General features: G+C 42.7%; 1 protein-coding gene across 1 annotated transcript in view; it reads left to right on the plus strand.

The window, feature by feature from the left end:
• The window catches only part of LOC126259815 (uncharacterized), a 163,455-nt gene that overhangs the window by 129,370 nt on the left and 15,943 nt on the right, over window positions 1-18,142 (plus strand). The window contains exon 6 of the mRNA XM_049956853.1: window positions 3,511-4,296. Within this exon, the coding sequence (XP_049812810.1) occupies window positions 3,511-4,296 (786 nt within the window). The remainder of the gene's footprint in view (window positions 1-3,510; window positions 4,297-18,142) is intronic.

Raw genomic sequence — 18,142 nt, forward strand, 5'->3', positions numbered from 1 at the left:
GAGTGAAGAAAGACCATGCTCTTGGAATAATCTACACCAGGCTCTTCCAAACTGTGCCCCTGGGGCGCCAGCGCCCGCGATCGCCTGCGGCCAGCGCCCCGGGCGAATTCGTATGTTGCTGCAGTGGCCGAGCTGTGCCGCTTAGCTGGCCGTGCGGACCGCCCGAACGCCAGCCGATAGATATATTTGTTCACCTGTTTTTCCTTTGGGTAGAGGACGTCTCACAAGTGCTTCAACCAGAGTTGATTGTCCTACAGTGCCATATCCGCCTGAAGGACCGCTTTCTTATGTGTAAAACTTTGGATGACTTTTACAGCTGTCTTCCACGAGAGAAATATCCTCTTTTGCACAAGCACGCAGCCAAAGTTCTCTCAATGTTTGGTTCCACGAATATTTGTGATCGCTTTTTCTCTCTTTTAAAGCTTGCTAAAACTAAGAACCGTTCACTCCTTGGCGATAAAAATTTGACCCATTCTTTGAGGTTAGCAGTCTCACGGAATATTGTACCAAGCCTAGACAAAATCGTTTCCTCAAAAAAGAAAAATGTGTAAAATGTTAATTGTCTTCTTTAACAATGTTGACTGTAAGAATTAGAGTTTTATAACCTTAATTCTATTTTAATAAGTTTTCAAACTTGGTCAGTGAAAATTATTACGTACAAAACAGCAAACTAAGGATCCGATTTCTAAACTCTGAAAAGGGATACAAAAAATTGTAGCACGAAGTATAACAAAAAATACTTACTTGTAACTACTAACAGTAAGAATGAGACTCTATATCCCTTACATAAAATTATTTCTAAAATAGAATATTTTGTTTACGTTAGACCTGACCGTGGGACGGTCCAGCGCAGAGCAGTGGTGTGCGGTCTCACTCGCTCTGCAGCTCTCTCTCTCTCTCTCTCTCTCTCTCTCTCTCTCTCTCTCTCTCTCTCTCTCTCCCCCTCCCTCCCTCCCTCCCTCCCTCCCTCCCTCCCTCCCTCCCTCCCTCCCTCCCTCCTATGACAACACTAGCGACACATGGTCACGGACGGGGCGCTGAACTACACTGTCTTGCACCCGCGGGGCGCGGGCGTGCCTGCCGGCGCAATTCTTGGATGAGCGTGATCTACACTCTCCACCCAAACATTGAGTGCTATCTTCTATGGTTACTACTGCGTGAGGTTCGAAGTCCAACATGTTTTTCTGACCCACCACCCCATATTTCAATCTGCCTGCAAAGCTTTTGGTTTGATGGAGGATGACAGGCATTTGGATTCTGCACTGAGAGAAGCTGAACTGTGTGATTCACCATTTGAACTAAGAGAGATATTCAGTGATGTTAGTATTCTGTTAACTCTCTGATCTGCTGAATCTCTTGGAAAAGTTTAATTTGTTGGAAGACTTCATTCACCAAATTGAGGAAAATTTGCATTGTGCTGCAGAAAATATTTTTAAGAACTTATACAATAAATGTCAGATACAGATTGAGGATGCAGTGTTGGCTATGGGAAGCCAAACTTTACCACAGTATGACTTCCTGAACCAAAATAGCATGAAGTAGTCTTGTAGAATTTAGATTATCGAAGGAAAATAAACTACAACACAAATTCTTTGATGCATGTAGTCTCAGATAGCATAAATTCCCTAACAGTTGTGCACCCCTCTGGTTGTTGTGAAGTGTGAAATAGTATTGAATCAAATTTGGATCAATTATTTTTCCTGAATGCTGCCAGAGGACTGGGTCACCTTTTTTAATAACTTATTTCTAGCAAAAATAAGAATTTATTGGGGCATTGCTTTAGCTATGGCATCTTCTGGCATTGCTGCCACGCTGTTGGAAGTTTGTGAAACAGCTCACTCTGCCTATAAATTCCTTCTCACTCTCATCAAAGTTGAAACACCCGTATGCAGTATCCCTAGACAGAGTAATATGGCTGAAGTTCTCCAGGAGTGTAAATTTATCCTGTGATGTGAGGGTATCATGGCCCACAAAGGCAGATTTGAAGAACTTAACGAAACTTTGAAAGACATCAGAGGTGATGATTGTGTGGGGTGGAGTTACTTGCTGTTGGCAGGGGACCTAAGGCAGACTCTTCATGTTGTACATAGAGGAACTCGACTTGACAAGGTTGGGGCATGCATAAAATCTTTGCACCTGTGGCTCTGTCTCATAAAGAAAAATATGAGAGTCTATGTAAGGGACAATCTGTGCCCAAATTTTTTCTGAACTCCTACTGAAAATATGGAACAGAAATTATCCCAAGTCTGCCATATAGACAATCTGTGGTCTTGCTGTGTGAATGGGCCATACTAACACCCAAGAACAACAGGGCTGTCACTATTGATGACATACTACGTAATTGCATTGGAGAGTCAGGAATGGAATACAGTTCTATTGATTCAGTGTTGCAGACAGATGAAGCAGTTCACTATCCAGTGGAATTCCTTAATAGCATTAAGCTACCTTGTTTTCCTTCTCAAAAACTACTCCTGAATGTTTGTACACCTGTCATGCTAGTGTGCATCTTCAACTCACCTAAACTACATAAGGGTACTACAGTAGGAGTAGCAGGTCTTCATAAAAAGAATTGTCAAGGCCACTGTGCTTATGAAATGTGCTGGAGATGAACTGATGTTCATACCTTGAATACCTCTTATTCCTTCTTACTATTCATTTGAGATCAAGTGATTGTAATCCAATCTTAAAGTATGCCTTGCAATGAATGTTAATAAATCTCAGGGCCATTCATTAAAGGTGGCAAGTATTGACTTGGGTGGGTGGGGAGGATGATTGCTTCTCACATGGGCAGTTCTATGTCACCTATTCAAGAGTCAGTCCCAACAGCATCCTGGTGACTTTGGCACTAAACATTACAACTACTGGTGTAATATACAAATAAGAACTTTAATAAATTCAATTATATTTTTAAAAAATATGCAAATCTTTTACAGAGAATTGTTTTATTAAATTTTAATACTGTGTCTGCATCTTAGTTTGTGTAGACTAGATACACTACACAGTGTGTAGATTTACACATGGGCAGTGGGCATTTCAACATACATTTAGGTTTGAAGAAAAAAAAAAAAAAAGAGGAAGAAGAAAAGAAAACTGTGCAGACTGTACAGTCGACGCGAGCAAAGCAGCGGGTGCTAAGCTAGTTTATATTTGATGCTACAAAAGCTGTTTGTGAAGGCAACAGTGAATGAATAAACCATTAAATTTTTTCCTAATATTTTTGTTAAATTAAATAACAAAAGGAACAAACTGCAAATTGGGTATAATACTGCAAGGAGGACATCTTGTAAAATTAGATGTTTCTCAAAAATTCCTGTGCATTTGTCATGTCTTGCATTTTTCTTACAGAAAGTTTTACTGTCTAAGAAAACTCATTTATCATGATTGTATCTTCAGCTTCTAAATGCAATTGCTAAATTTGTAGCTTTAATTTGCTGTAGGTTAAGTGCCCCACTGCCTACTTATTTTCTTAGATATTATCAAAATTAAATTTCATTTGTATTTCTCTTTCAGCGAATGCATCAGTTTGAGTCGTGTAAGTCCAGAAATGAACAAGACAACTGTACACTGAAAAGTAGCAGATCAAATAATGAGAACCATACTAAATATGAAAGCTCTTTGCCCACAAAAATAGAAAAAATTAAACATTTGCCTCAGGGAGTGACAGACAATGCAAATTTTTCAAATGAATGTGACAGTGCTTTTAACATCATCGTAGATAATAATAATGGCAACTATTTATCAGTTCTTGAAGTGTGTCAAGCACAAGATATTTCAAATAACACTGGAGATGGATCGAAGTATAAACAAAATGAAAGACCTTGTTGGACTGAAAGAAACTGTGCTCCTGGTGCTACAGTCAGTGACATAACACATGTACCTGACAATTTAGGCTGTATCAAACAAAACTCATCTCAGGAAACAAGTACGGGCCCATCAGAAACTAGTGTGGAGGATTCTTGCCAATTTTCATTAGCAAAATTGTCTTTGAATCCGGAGATTTCCTCACATATAAGAAAGGATACAGAGACTCCACAAAGGAAACGTCCGGTGCCAACTCCAAGAACTAAATCACTCAGTGACAGTTCCAGAACTGTCAGTAATTCTGCACCCAAGTTACCTAGTGACCATAGCCAGATCCACTCTACAGCAGTTACGGCTGATAAAGAAAATCTTAATGATTCACTACCAATTCCAATACTAGAAGAGGCAAATAGTTTTGGTTATGACAGCAGTGAAACTCCAGGTACTGATAAGGTGAAGAGTGGAGCACTGTTGAGAACTGAAGCCAAATGGAAGGTAAGTAATTAAAAACAGTTTCATAAGAAATCAGTTCCTCGCTTTTCTTTGCCACCAGTGCACTTGATGTTGCCTTGTTCAGCAGCTCTTTCAATGGCACTTAAAGCACATTTTGTAAATTACATTCACAGTCTCCTCAGTTTTTGAGGCTTTTTCTGTACATGAAATTAAGGTGTACAGTGCCCAATTTGACAACTGGTACACAAGTGAAGCCATAATTCACAAGTAATTTCTGCATGGAAGCACACACACATATGCACTATGCGCACGCGCGCATGGCGTTCCCCCACCCCCCCCCCACCCCCCCACATACAGATTGTTATTTGAAAAAGTTGTACACATATTTAACTTTTTAATAGTGTAATAGTATTAGTCAGTGTGACAACAGCAAATTGAAATGACATTGGAATGTCTTTGATAAAATGCACACTGTAGAACAGGTGAAGTTGAGATGAGGAGGGAGGTGACAGGTGGGTGGGAGTGCAGCAAGAGTATGGGATAAGAACTATATGACACCAGTGTGCCCAACGCGATGCAGATATGGAACTAGAAACTGGATTGTTCGGCTTTCACGAACAAGTGCTCTACTGATTGATCATCTAAGCACAACTCATGACCCGTCCTCATTGCCTTACTTCTGCCGTTACCTCATCTCTACCTTTCCATGTCCACGGAAAATTTCCCGCTCATCTTGTAGGGCCAGCACTCCTGAAAGAAAAGATGTCATGCAGATACAGCTTAATCACAGCCTGGGGAATTGTTTGCAGAATGAATTCTCAGTTGTGGCAGAGTGTGTTGATTTGAAACATTGCAACAGATTAAATGTGTGCTGGACTGGAACTTGAACCTGAGACCTGTGCCTTTTGCAGCCAAATGCAGTACCAACTGAGCTATAGGTTGGGTTGGGTTGTTTGGGGAAGGAGACCAGACAGCGAGGTCATCGGTCTCATCGGATGAGGGAAGGACGGGGAAGGAAGTCGGCCGTGCCCTTTGAAAGGAACCGTCCCAGCATGTGCGTTTAGCGATTTAGGGAAATCACGGAAAACCTAAATCGGGACGGCCGGACGCGGGATTGAACCGTCGTCCTCCTGAATGCAAGTCCAGTGTCTAACCACTGCACCACCTCGCTCGGTAACTGAGCTATAAAAGTACTACTCACAAACTGCTTCATATATTGACGTCCGCGAGTATTGCATCTCCTATGTTCCAAATTACCCCGAAGCTCATTCAGTAGCGCACTTGCCCATGAAAGGCGAGGGTCCCAGTTTAGAGTCCTGGTCCCATAAATAGTTTTAATCTGCAGGTAGTTTCAGATCAATACACAATACAAAGTGGGAGCACTTTTTGACCCAATAACTTCTGGTCCCCTTTTAAGATTTGACTTCACACTTTCAAAATTCTAAGATGTGTGGGCCATTTGCAGAAGGATGCCTTACTTGGTGCACCAGATATCCATAATGTGATTAGATCTTTTGCACCTCTTATTGTCTCGTCTCTGCAACACGACTATTTGGGTGAGGACACATTCCGAGGTATGTCATTTTCTTCTGTTGTCCACTGTCCTCTTTTGCCCCCATGACAATATTGGTTTGCTCCAAACCTAGTATCCAGCACGTAGCCAGTCCGTCGTGGTGGGACCAATGTGTACCCATTTGGTGGTGGCCCCCTGACAACACAGGGATCACACTGCTGATGCTGAACTGCAAACTCCTCACATGTGCCAAGGAGTAGATGCCTGTCTTTTTGTGGCATCAGGAGTCCCACCAATGGCCATCATCCCAGGCAGCCTTTGCTGTGGGTGGGTGGTGCCTGTGTGGAGAGCACCTGATCGTAGTGGGTGGCATCAGGGAGAATCATCCGCAAAGAAGCGGTCCAAGCCATCTCTTGCTGGTGACCGAATGGCACCAGCAGTCTCTAACAAGGGCAGGATAGACTATAATGCTGAGAAATATGACCCTAAATCATTCCCCTCCCTAGCTACACCATGGGAAAAACATAGGGCTATGGAAAAGAGAGACTTATTCGCCAAGGTATTTAGTATGCAGTGGAACAGATGAGGACTTCTTTCTTGATACAAAGCCTCTATTTTTTGTCGAATACCTGGAGGAAAATTTTGGGGAGGTGACAGCGATGTCCAGAATGCGCAATGGGTCAATCCTGATTCAGACGGCATCCCCAGCCCAGTCCCAGGCTTTACCGACACTGACTCAAAGGAAGACCTCGGCGCCTGTTGGTGACGTCACGTCAGCTAGGCACGGCGAACGCCAGGTCTGTTGCAGGCAGAAACGCCTGGGTGTGTTTATCACTATAAATCTCTTATTTTTGGACAAAATGTTTGGTATTGTTTTGTATTCTGCAGTTTTATTTAGATGAAAGATTTTCTCACTATCGTAAAGCTACAAATGAAGATCATAGTTCTGTATTACTGAATCCTGTCGAAACAAATGTAGATCAATATGAGAAGACGATTTGCCCCATTGCAAGCTTCGGAAATTTTACATTTGAGTAACTCTATTTACTTGATCCATTTTGTTATCGAAACTTACCCAACCCTCTTACAATGAACTCGTTTCTTTTATTTATTTATTTATTTATTTTCGTTTGACATCGTCACTGAAAATGTGAACTAATTTACATGTGTAAATGTCCAACTGTTGCCAGTCATTAGATTACAGTCGTTTTCAACGAAAGGAATTCTAAACAGGAAACAAAATAGCTTCATACATCGAAAATACTGCTGAACTTAAACTTTTTTAAACATGCACATTAGAAAAGATAAATATTCCCCTCTTGCAACTGAAAGGAGGAACTTTATACAATAAAAAAAATTTTATTTGATAAAACAAGTATCTCTCTTTTGCCTCTTCTTCTGTCCCCCACCCCCTCCCCCAATGTGTACAATCGCAAGATATTTCATTCACATTCAGTGCTCCTCACCCCATAGTCAACCAAGATACCTAAAGAAGAGCACTAATATGTTCACAGTTTCTTGTAAAAGCAACCCAGTACAAACATAATTTCCTCAGATTTACAAATAAGGTAAAGAAGCATGAATTCTATTGTCCTTAAAACAGGTGGAAATTTAAGTTCAGGAGTACACTATTTGTTAAGAAGTGTAATGAATTGCACTATTAATTGATTGCAGAAATCTCTCAGAACAATGTGTGTTGGTCAACTACCGCCAATAGTTTCACATTTTCCTGTGTCAGGGAGGGAAACACCACCATTATGAGTATGCCTGCAACAGACCTGGCGTTCGCCGTGCCTAGCTGATGTGATGTCACGAACAAGTGCCGAGGCCTTCCTTTGAGTCGGTGTTGGCTTTACTCACCTGTGGCAAGCTGGGTGATATTCCCGTTTCAGTCACTCCCCATAAAAGCCTCAACATGGTCCATAAAATAAGTTTTCATCTCGATCTCCTGTTGCAGTCCGACGATGAGTTATGTGCCAGTTTAGAATGACGGGTCATTCACTTCATCTGGTGAGTTTATAGGGAGCCTAAAGATAACAGGGTTGCCACCAGTGCCTTTATCTTGGCCTTTCAGGGTTATTCGTAACCTGAAAAGATAAAGGTGATGGTGTACCGCTGTGACGTAAAACCATATGTCTTTCCCCCTATTTGGAGCTTTAAGTGCTGGAAGTTCGAACACGTCTTCCTGGTGCAATTTGAGCGCCACATGTAGAGATTCCATACGTCACTGCATCCAAATACTCAATGTACCCCTCCTCCTACCGGTGTCAACTGTGGGGAGCACCAATGCCCTGCTCGCCAGACTGCACAATACTCCAAAAGGAGTGGAAAATTGAGTACAAGATCCTGGATGGGCTGTATTACTGCGAGGCTAAACTGAAATACAGAAGGATGAACCCTGCTTGATTGCTATCATCTTAAGCTGCCGCTATGATGATGTTGCCCTTGTTGATGCCATTATGCTCCTTGTCTAAGCTTTCTCCAGTGGGCCCTCAGGGCCGCCTGTTTGCATCCCCCCTCCTGATGGCTGGAGGCACATCTTCTTCTGTTGCTCCCAAAGCATCTACTTTGGGAGCACCACCCACTTCCAAATGCTGGTGACATAAGTCCCCTCCCTCCAGCCAGAGAAACAAAAGCGTGCTCCATTTCCTCTCACGTGGAAGGGCTCCCTTGGCACGCTGCCTTCCATAGTCTCCTCCATTGATGAATTGGACACCAGCCAGTGGCTGAAGGAGTCACTGGCTGCTGGTCAAAGGGCTTCACAATCTTCCTCTTTCCCTGAAGTTACTTCAGAGAAGCGCTCCCAGCAAGCTCCTTAATCTGCCTCCTTGGTCCTTTCATGTCTTCCTAGACGACAGAAAGCATCATCCTCCAGTGGAATTTTGGCAGTTTTTTCTCCCTCTTGGCTGAGTTACAACAACTCTTTAAGTGTTACACCTGCTTTTTGCATTGCCCTTCAGGAAACGTGGTTTCCCACAATGTGGCTGTCGGGGAACTACAGAAACCATAATGATTGTAACGGACAGTCGGGTGGCATCTGTATCTATGTCATTACCTCTCTGTAGCGAACCAGTTCCCCTTCAAACACCTTTGGAAGTTGTGGCTGTCAGAGTGAGGACAATATAGGAAATTACCATCTGTAACATCTACCCTCCTCCAGATGGTGAAGTGCCGCACCAGGTATTTGTTGCACTAATTTCCCAACTTGCCCCATCTTTTCTACTTGTGGGTGATTTTTAATGCCCACAACCCTTTGTGGGGTGGAACCAATATTACTGGCCATGGTAAAGATGTCGAGGATCTTCTAACCCAACTCGACCTTTGCCTCCTCAATACGGTGCCCCCATCATTTCACTGTGGTGCATGGCACATACTTGGCTGTTGATCTTTCCATCTGCAGTCCTGGGCCTCTACCATCTATCCACTGGAGAGCTCACAACGTCTTCTGTGGTAGTGACCACTTCCCACTCTTCCTGTCCCTCCCCTGCATCACTCACCTGGATGATTGCCCAAATGGGCTCTTACCAAGGCTGACTGGGATGCCTTTACCTCTGCTACCACCATTAAATCTATGTTGTGTGGCAACATTGATGAGGTAATCCAGACCATCACTACTACCACTGTTGCCGCATCTGAATCGGCAATCCCTTGTTCCTCAGGTTGCCTCTGGCGGAAGTCAGTGCCTTGGTGGTCGCCGGAAATAGTTGCCGCCATTAGAGATTGTAGGCGTGCCCTCCAACATCGTAAGTGCTACTCATACCTGGAGCAACTCATTGCCTTCAAATGACTCCTTGCCTAGGTCCGTCAACTCGTCAAACAACAGAAGCAGGAGTGTTGGGAACGATATGTCTCGACCAGTGATGCACGAACCTCTCCTTCCCAGGTTTGGACCAAGCTCAGATGCCTTTATGGATATCAGACGCGTGCAGGTATACTTGGAATTTCCACACACGGAACTGTATATACTGATCCAGATTTGATCACAGAGCATCTTGTTGAGCATTGTGCTCACTCCTCTGTGTCTGCAAATTACTGCCCTGCCTTTTGTTTCCTAAAACACCAGGTGGAACGACACCACCTATCTTTTGTTCCACACCACCCTGAACTATATAGTTTTCTCTTCAGTGAGTGAGAATTTCTCAATGCCCTTGCCATTTGGCCTGACACATCCCCTGGACCAGACCACATCCATTCCCAAATGATTAAACATCTGTCAGCAGATTACCAGCAACACTACCTTGCCACCTTCAACCACATCTGGAGCGATGGCGAACTCCTATCGCAATGGCGAGAAAGTACCATCGTTCCATTGCTAAAACCTGGTAAGAACCTGCCAGATGTGGATAGCCTTCATCCTAACAGCATCACCGACTATGTGAAAGCTGCTCGAACGTATTGTGAACTAGCGGTTGTATTGGCTCCTTGAATCTTGGGGCTTTCTGGCTCAGTCCCAGGGTGGTTTTCGCCAAGGGCACTCCACCACTGACAACTTGGTCTACCTGGAGTCTGCCATCCAAATGGCCTTTTCTCTGTGTCATCACCTTATTGTTATCTGTCTTGACCTGAAAAATGCCTATGCTACCAATTCTTTTGGCGATACCACATCCTTGGTACTCTGCACAAGTGAGGTCTCTGGGGCCCACGCCAGATTTTTATACGGAACGTTTTGTTGCTCCGCATTTCAGAGTTCGAATTGGTGCTTTACACAGTTTGCCTGACATCCAAGAGAATTGTGGAGTTCGACTTGTGGCAGGAACTTTCCAAACGAGCCCAGTAAACAGCCTTCCTGTGGAAGCTGACATTCCTCCACCGTGGATCAGGCAACAACAACTGCTTGCGAATTATACTGCCCTGCATTCATTCTCACCATCCAAATTACTGTCTCCCTTCCCGTAACATGGCGATCCGTCTCCCACAGCGGCAGCCCAGAAGGGAATTCCAATTGCAGTCCATGTCTGGTTGCTTCTTGCTGAACTCGACACTTTCCCCCTACCACCTTTCCCTGGATCCACTTGTGTGCACCTCCACGGTCCACGCCTTGACCACAGCTTCGTCTGGTCATATTGTGAGGCCCAAAAAGGCTGAATTCCACATGAGTCTATTTGCCAGCAATTTTTCTCCATTCTCGGCGAGTTCCAGGACTTAGACATAGTTTACACCGATGGCTTGATGGTCGATGGTCTCATTGGTTTCATTTACGCTCACGCTGGACATACTGAACAGCACCCGTTGCCAGATGGCTGCAGTGTTCTCACTGCAGAGTTGGTAGCCATCTCTCGTGCTTTTTGAGCATATCCACCTCTGCACAGGTAAATCCGCTGTCATCTGTAGTGACTCCTTAAGCAGCAGCCTACAAGCTCTTGACCAGTGCTCCCCTTGCCAACCTTTGGTAATGACTATCCACGAGTATCTTTATGCCCTCGGAAACAGTGGACATTCATTGTCCTTTATTTGGACCCAGGACATGTCGGGTCCTGGTCAGTGAACTTGGTGACAGACTGGCCAAACAGGCTACCAGTAAACCAGCTCTGGAAATCGGCCCGCTAGAGACTGATCTCTGATTGGTCTGATGCCTTAAAGTTTTTGGGATCTGCGATATTGAATGGGGCACACTCAGTACACCAAATAAACTACGTTATATCAAGGAGACAACAAATGTGTGGTGGTCATCCATACGAGCCACTCGCAGGAACTCCGTTGCCCTTTTCCGGCTCCACATTGGCCACACTTGTCTGAATCATGGTCACCTCCTCCATTGCAAGGACCCACCTCATTGTCGCTGTGGTTCCAACTTGAATGTCGTCCACATCTTGTTGGACTGCGCAATTTTAGCTGCTCTGCGGCAGGCTTTTAACCTTCCCACCACCCACTGCCAATGGTGTTGGGAGACAATGCCTCAACAGCTAATATAGCTTTATGTTTTATTTGAGAGAGGATTTTTTATCACAAAATCTAAGATTGGGCGTCTGGCCTTCTCTCCCATGCCTCCATCCTCTGTTTTAACTCTTCCTCCCTCTTTCTTTGATGTTTGTTCATTTTGGTTTCATCTTTTCCATATCTGAGTTCCTTAAGCCTTGTCTTTTAGGTTGGATATTTTAGTGTGTTGCAAAGTGCCTGGCTCATACTTTTTTCTTCTTGAAATCAGCCAGCCAAGGCCATCTGCTATAGTCTTTTATTAACTTCTATGGCATTTTTCCTTTGAGTGCACATTCTCTGCTTTTCTCTTGCCACTTTCGTTTTCTCTTTCAGTGTCTTTCCCAGTACGTTTTCCTCCTTTTGTTCTTCCCAGACTCTTTTGGTAAATGGTTTTACTCCACAATCTCTTTGAATGAGGAAAAAAGGACTGATGAATCTGTAGTTTGGTCCCTTTCTCTCCACTCCTTCGCTCCCCCCTCTCTCAGCCTCCCTCCACATCCCTTTTACACCATGCCTTACTCTTCCTTTTCGCTCATGCTCCATGTCCCTTCCACCTCACCCTCCTTTCCCATTCCCCAAAATTCCCCCACCAATGTCTCTAATGTCACTGTCCGACCTCACACTCCATTCACTCCTCCTAAACTCAGTCTCCCATTCTTTCCCCCTAAACTAATCCTTTCTTCGTTCTAAACTCACCTACCCCTCCAATTAGCCTCCCCCTAGCACCACCAACCCCTAGTGCCACTACCCTCCTAGCTCCACTACCCACTCCCATCTTGTAGCCCCCCCTCCCCATCGCATCATGCCCCCCCCCCTCCCTATCGCATCATCCCCCCCCCCTCTTGTCGGCAACCCCTCCTCATCGTGTCATCCCCACTCTTGTCAGCAACTGTTCCCCATCACATCACCCCTTGTCAGCAGGATGAAATTCAGCCCCCAGGCTGTGGCTAAGCCATGTCTTCGCAATATCCTTTCTTCCAGGGGTGCCAGTTCTGCAAGGTTTTCGGAAGAGCTTTTGTGAAGTTTGGAAGGTAGAAGATGAGGTATTGGCAGAACTGAAGCTGTGAGGATGGGTTGCAAGTTGTGCTTTGGTAGCTCAGTGGTAGAGCACTTGCCCACGAAAGGCAAAGGTCCCAAGTTCGAGTCTCGGTCTGGCACACAGTTTTAATCTGACAGGAAGTTTCACATCAATAAATTGTCTGATAGTGTTCGAGTTATTAATATACAGGGTGATTATAATTAAAATTAAACTTTCAAAATGCTGTAGAAATAACAACACTGGTCAGAATGATGCCAAATTGCAAAGGAAAATTATCGGAGAAGGGGGAAAATGTATGACAGAAGTAAAAAAATTGTATGAAAATTGATCAATAGACGGCACTGTATGTGTCAGAATACGTAAAACACCTGTCATGCGCATGACCCATTGAAGTTGGTATAAACATGAAAGGTACACGGCTTTTCCTTCTTTAGAGTCTGCGACGTTTGCCATGACTGTCTCAATGCAGGATCATGCTCTGCATGCAAAGCTGTATTGCAAGAATGATGACTGTGCACAAATCACTCTGCAGAAGTTCCGGACACTGAAGGGTTTGAAAAAAGGCATTGGTCTGATAACTGCCGTGGGTCTGGAGAAAATGATTCGGAAATTCGAAAAGATGGGTTCTTTTGGTGTGCAACCTGGTAGAGGGAGGAAACGAATTGATTCAACGTCAGTGGAAGCAGTGGTCGCAGCAGTGCAGGAGGAGAAGAGTTGCGGTGTGCAAATGTATAGTGCATGAAGAATTGCCCGAACATTGGACATAACTGTGAGCACAGTGCATAAAATCCTACGAAATATCCTTCTTTGCTATCCATTCAAAATTACCCATGTGCATGAGTTGCTTCCTGTTGAACTGCCAGCAAGAAAGACCTTTGCTTTAGAATTTCTTGCTCGCATGGAAGTGGACAGACGAAGCCCACTTCCATCTGATAGGATATGTCAATATACGGAATTCTCGAATATGGGCAACAATGAATCAACACACAAATCAACCAGTACCACTTCATCCTGAAAAAGTCACTGTGTGATGCAGGTTTTCGGCATGTGTGGATGGACAGGGTGGGTAGATTTAAAAGAACAGAAAATCTCTGAGCTTGGCAATGGTTTTCAGGTGCTAAAAACTGAGTGCAGGCTTCAATGCAAGCTACTTTGAAGATAGGCCATAACAAAATTCTGTCTTGAAGTAAGGTGGAAAATCCAGAGATTATGGTCATGTGTGAACTACTAGTGGCAAGTCAGTCAATAGGTTCATTGCCTGAAACCAACAGTAATGATACTGAACTCGAACTCGGGACTTTTGCCTTTCGCTTAGGTAAACCCATCTTACTACATCAGATGGGCATGGTTTTTAACTGTCCTGCAGCCAAAAACTACACAAAAAGTGTGAATGAAATCTGGTTTTAACTGTCACTAGACTGCCACTGGACTTGTTCAGTATTGCTGTCCACAGTTTTCTGCCTCAAGTCAAAATCGAGAAACAGCGTGTTCCCCAAGGGATCGGAGTGGTAATTTTATGTGGATAGCAGTGGAGGATGTTTCATAGAATTTTATGCGCCATGCTCACAGGCATTCCAAAGTTTGTGCAGTTCTCCATGCACAACATGGGTGCACACCACCACTCGACCTCTTCTGCAGTGCTGTGGGGACATCTACTGACATCAGATCCATCATTTTTCTCCCACTGCCACATTGCACTTCAAAAGCACTTGTCTTTCTGAATTTCATGATCATTTTCTCCAGAGCCATTGGAGACATAGGACCAATGCCTTTTTTCATCCGCGTGAGTGTACAGAACTTCTGCAGAGCTTTATTAGAAGCACGTGATTCTGCATTGAAACAGTTACGCCAAGCATCTCAGACGCAAACTGAGAAATAGCTGTGTACTTTGCATCCTTTACCATACGTATTCTGCCACATACAGCACCATCTAGGTTTTTAAATTCTCCCCACCCCCAAATAACGTTTCTGCCTTCTTCAATAATATTATGTTGAAATTTGACGTCATTTCTGAGCAGTGGTTAGTTTGTTTGAGCATGGAACATTAATAATTAATCACCCTGTATATCACAACCCCAAAATATATTCCATTCAGTAATAATGTTCTCTGAGCGAGATTTTTTAATGCATTTATTAACATAAAATAACCATTGGTCTATGGATTCAGTACAGTCCTGATACAGACTTCATGAGAAACTCTTAAGAACTCGATATGTTATGTGTGGTGTCTGTTCTTTTTGACATGTCTCAAAGAAAAGACACTATTTTGATCTTTTAGCCAATATGAGTTAAAGACACAAAGAAATTATGTACATTGGTTGCGAGTGGACATTGATACATAGAAATCAGGAGACCCAGATTCAAATCCCAATCCAGCAAACATTTTCCACTTTCCTCTTTGATTTCAATCTACACCCACTCACAGCTAATGTCTGTAATTCCTTTGAGGTGTGTGTGTGTGTGTGTGTGTGTGTGTGTGTGTGTGTGTGTGTTGGCCATCGATCTTATCAGTGCAGGTGCACACAGGCTCAAACTCTTACAGGCATTGGCAAATACTGTGAGTAATGAGGATAATAGGCAAGGGTCACTTCATTAGTAGTGTGTGGATAAGTTGAGCATCTTGGTCTGACAGGAGGAGTGCTAGGGTAGTCCACGTAGTTGTGATGACCACTGTTTCTGGATAGCTTAGTGGTCAGAGCAACTGCCTAGTAATTAGGAGACCCAAGTTCGAATCCTGGCCTGGCACAAATTTTCAACTTTCACCTTTGATTTCAATCAGTGCCTGCTCACAGCCTATGTTTGTAATTCCATTGTGTCATAACTCACCATAGACTAATACAATTTTCATTACAGAATCATTATCAATTTAATACACTATATACAGTGATGAACTTGACAAAGGAATTGCAAACTTCTCCTAAGTGCTGGCCATCAGCAGATATCTTGTAGATTTGCACTACTGCATGCCATGTCAGTATGTAATAGTGGGACTGAATTGTTATGAACTTGTGCATTCTATATGAAACCAACAAAAAACATACATTTCTTTAATACCTTGAGAAACACTTAATAATATATGTTCAGATAACTGTTGCTCGCGTGGGAAAAGCTGGCGGTGTTTTAATTAAATGATTGGGAACACTTCATTCCCTTCCCCCAAACGGCAACATCAGGAGTCAAGATCGAAACATAGCTAATAGCTTAATGCCACTCTATTAGTGCCCATTGTTCACTTAAAATGTAATATTTTGTTTGTTAAGTGACTGATCGAAATATTTAAATATGAAATATTTAAATAGCTTTAGGATTATAATCCCATTAAAACACTTTGCAGATACGACAAAAGAAACATTATTCCCTAACAAAATGGTTTTGTAGGGAAATTTGCAATATGTGCTCACCAGTTTTCGACTTGTTGGTAATTAATAACGGATGAACCCTCATAATAAAACACGAACAAATCTAAGATCTGAAGGGTTTTTTTTTGTGTGTGTAATATGAAAAGCATGAACAGAGTATGCATGAGACGTGCATAATGTGTTTGTACATATTCACAAATCCCAAGAGACATGAAATTCCTAGTTCTTCTATAAATGTTAAGCCAACCCTTGTGTTATGGTTGCTCAATATTTTTCTCCCCTTTATTAATAGTTATGTAAGTTCCGGTTGTGCGCAGATTTCAAGAATAATACAGGGTGATTCAAAAAGAAAGAACATATTTCAGTTTCTTATGACAGAGAAACTGAAATATATAGAACCACATTCTGCATGTCACTGGGTAGAGGAACTTTCAAAGTTTTACATTCAAACAAATACTATACCATACGCTCAGCATGAGCACCATATGTTGCTCAAGAAACATTGAAACAGTAGTCCGTTTCATTCCACATGTGAATCAATAGGTCCCTATTTAATTGAATTGACAGCTTCAACAGTTTGATTTCTCAGAGCGTGAAGAGTAGCTACTGTAGGTGAGACAAAGACTCTGTATTTTATGTATCCCGACAGAAAAAAATTGCGAGGTGTGAGATCTGGTGATCCGGGAGGCAAAAACAATGAATAAGATTTTTTTGTCCACCTCTTCAATCCAACATTGTGGGATGGTGTTGGTAAGATAACATCCCACCTCAAGGCAGAAGTGAGGTTCGGTATCAACGTGGATAAAAATGAAATCATTGGTATCTTCAACAAGTTGGGAAACAACCAGTTTTGCAGCCTGCCCAGGTATGACATTACAGGTACAATTTCCTCCACAAACAAGAAAGGTCCATAAACTTTGTGAACATAAATGGCGCAAACCACATTCAGTTTCAGTGAGTCTCTTTTATGTTTAACGATGACGCCAGGATTTTGTGCCATCCAGATTCTTACATTATGGCAGTTTACTCTACCCAGTAGATGAAACGTTGATTTTTCTGAAAAGATGACTCATTCAGGAAGTGTCTGCTACCATATCCTGGAGAACTGAAATGTGAACTTCATTCTTTCTGTTATGGTTCAGTGGGACACAATTACTGCAGTAACTGCAACTTGTAAGGCTTCATATGCAGGTATTGTTTCAGAACATGTTTGTCTAAAGAAGTTGAAGCTCCTGGCCCACCCATCTTGTAGACTTCAGAGGGCTCCATGTAAATGCATCTCAGATATGTAGGACATTTTCATCAGACATGCATGGCCAACCAGTGCTCTTCCCTTCACATGTGCAACCAGCCTCTAAGAATTTTATATGCCAGTTATAAATCTGCTTGTGCAGATGTGGCTTCTTGCCAAATTACCATTGAAATGCATGTTGCACTTGAACAATAGGTTGACTTAGTGCAAATTCCAACACACAAAATGATTTATCTTGTCACCAAAGGAAAGGGCTTCTAGATACTCTACATAAAAGTTTAACAACACTTTGCACTGAATGTACTGATTTTCTATCGTCTCGTAATGTCATTAGTAGTGTGATTACATTACACACACCCTAAAATCATAGGAAGTACCAATTTATTCATCAGCATTCTTTAAACTACAGTGTAAATTATTCCTTAAATTGACCATATTCTTTAACTAAATCATTTGACTGGAACAGTTTTGCCTTAGCTTCAGGTGCATTTAATGTCCAACACTAAATCTTTACTTGTAAATAGGATACAGTCATTATTACTGTTTTGTAGGTGGATTGATTGAAAGCAGAGTCAGAAACTATTACAGACAGAAGGAATATCACATATCTTCTTAGTTTAGAAACATTGAAACGTGTTCTATTGAGGTTAAATCATATTCTGCTTCCTAGCATCTATGCCAGAGTACCAAGAAGTGGACAGTTGCATGATTAACCAAACAGCATATCATATGAACCAGAGATTAGTACTACTGTGAGTGATCAGACCGGTTACAAACTGAGGATACTTGGTTTCTTTGTGTACATAGAC

This window comes from Schistocerca nitens, chromosome 5 (genome assembly GCF_023898315.1).
Source record: "Schistocerca nitens isolate TAMUIC-IGC-003100 chromosome 5, iqSchNite1.1, whole genome shotgun sequence".
Lineage (NCBI taxonomy): Eukaryota > Metazoa > Arthropoda > Insecta > Orthoptera > Acrididae > Schistocerca > Schistocerca nitens.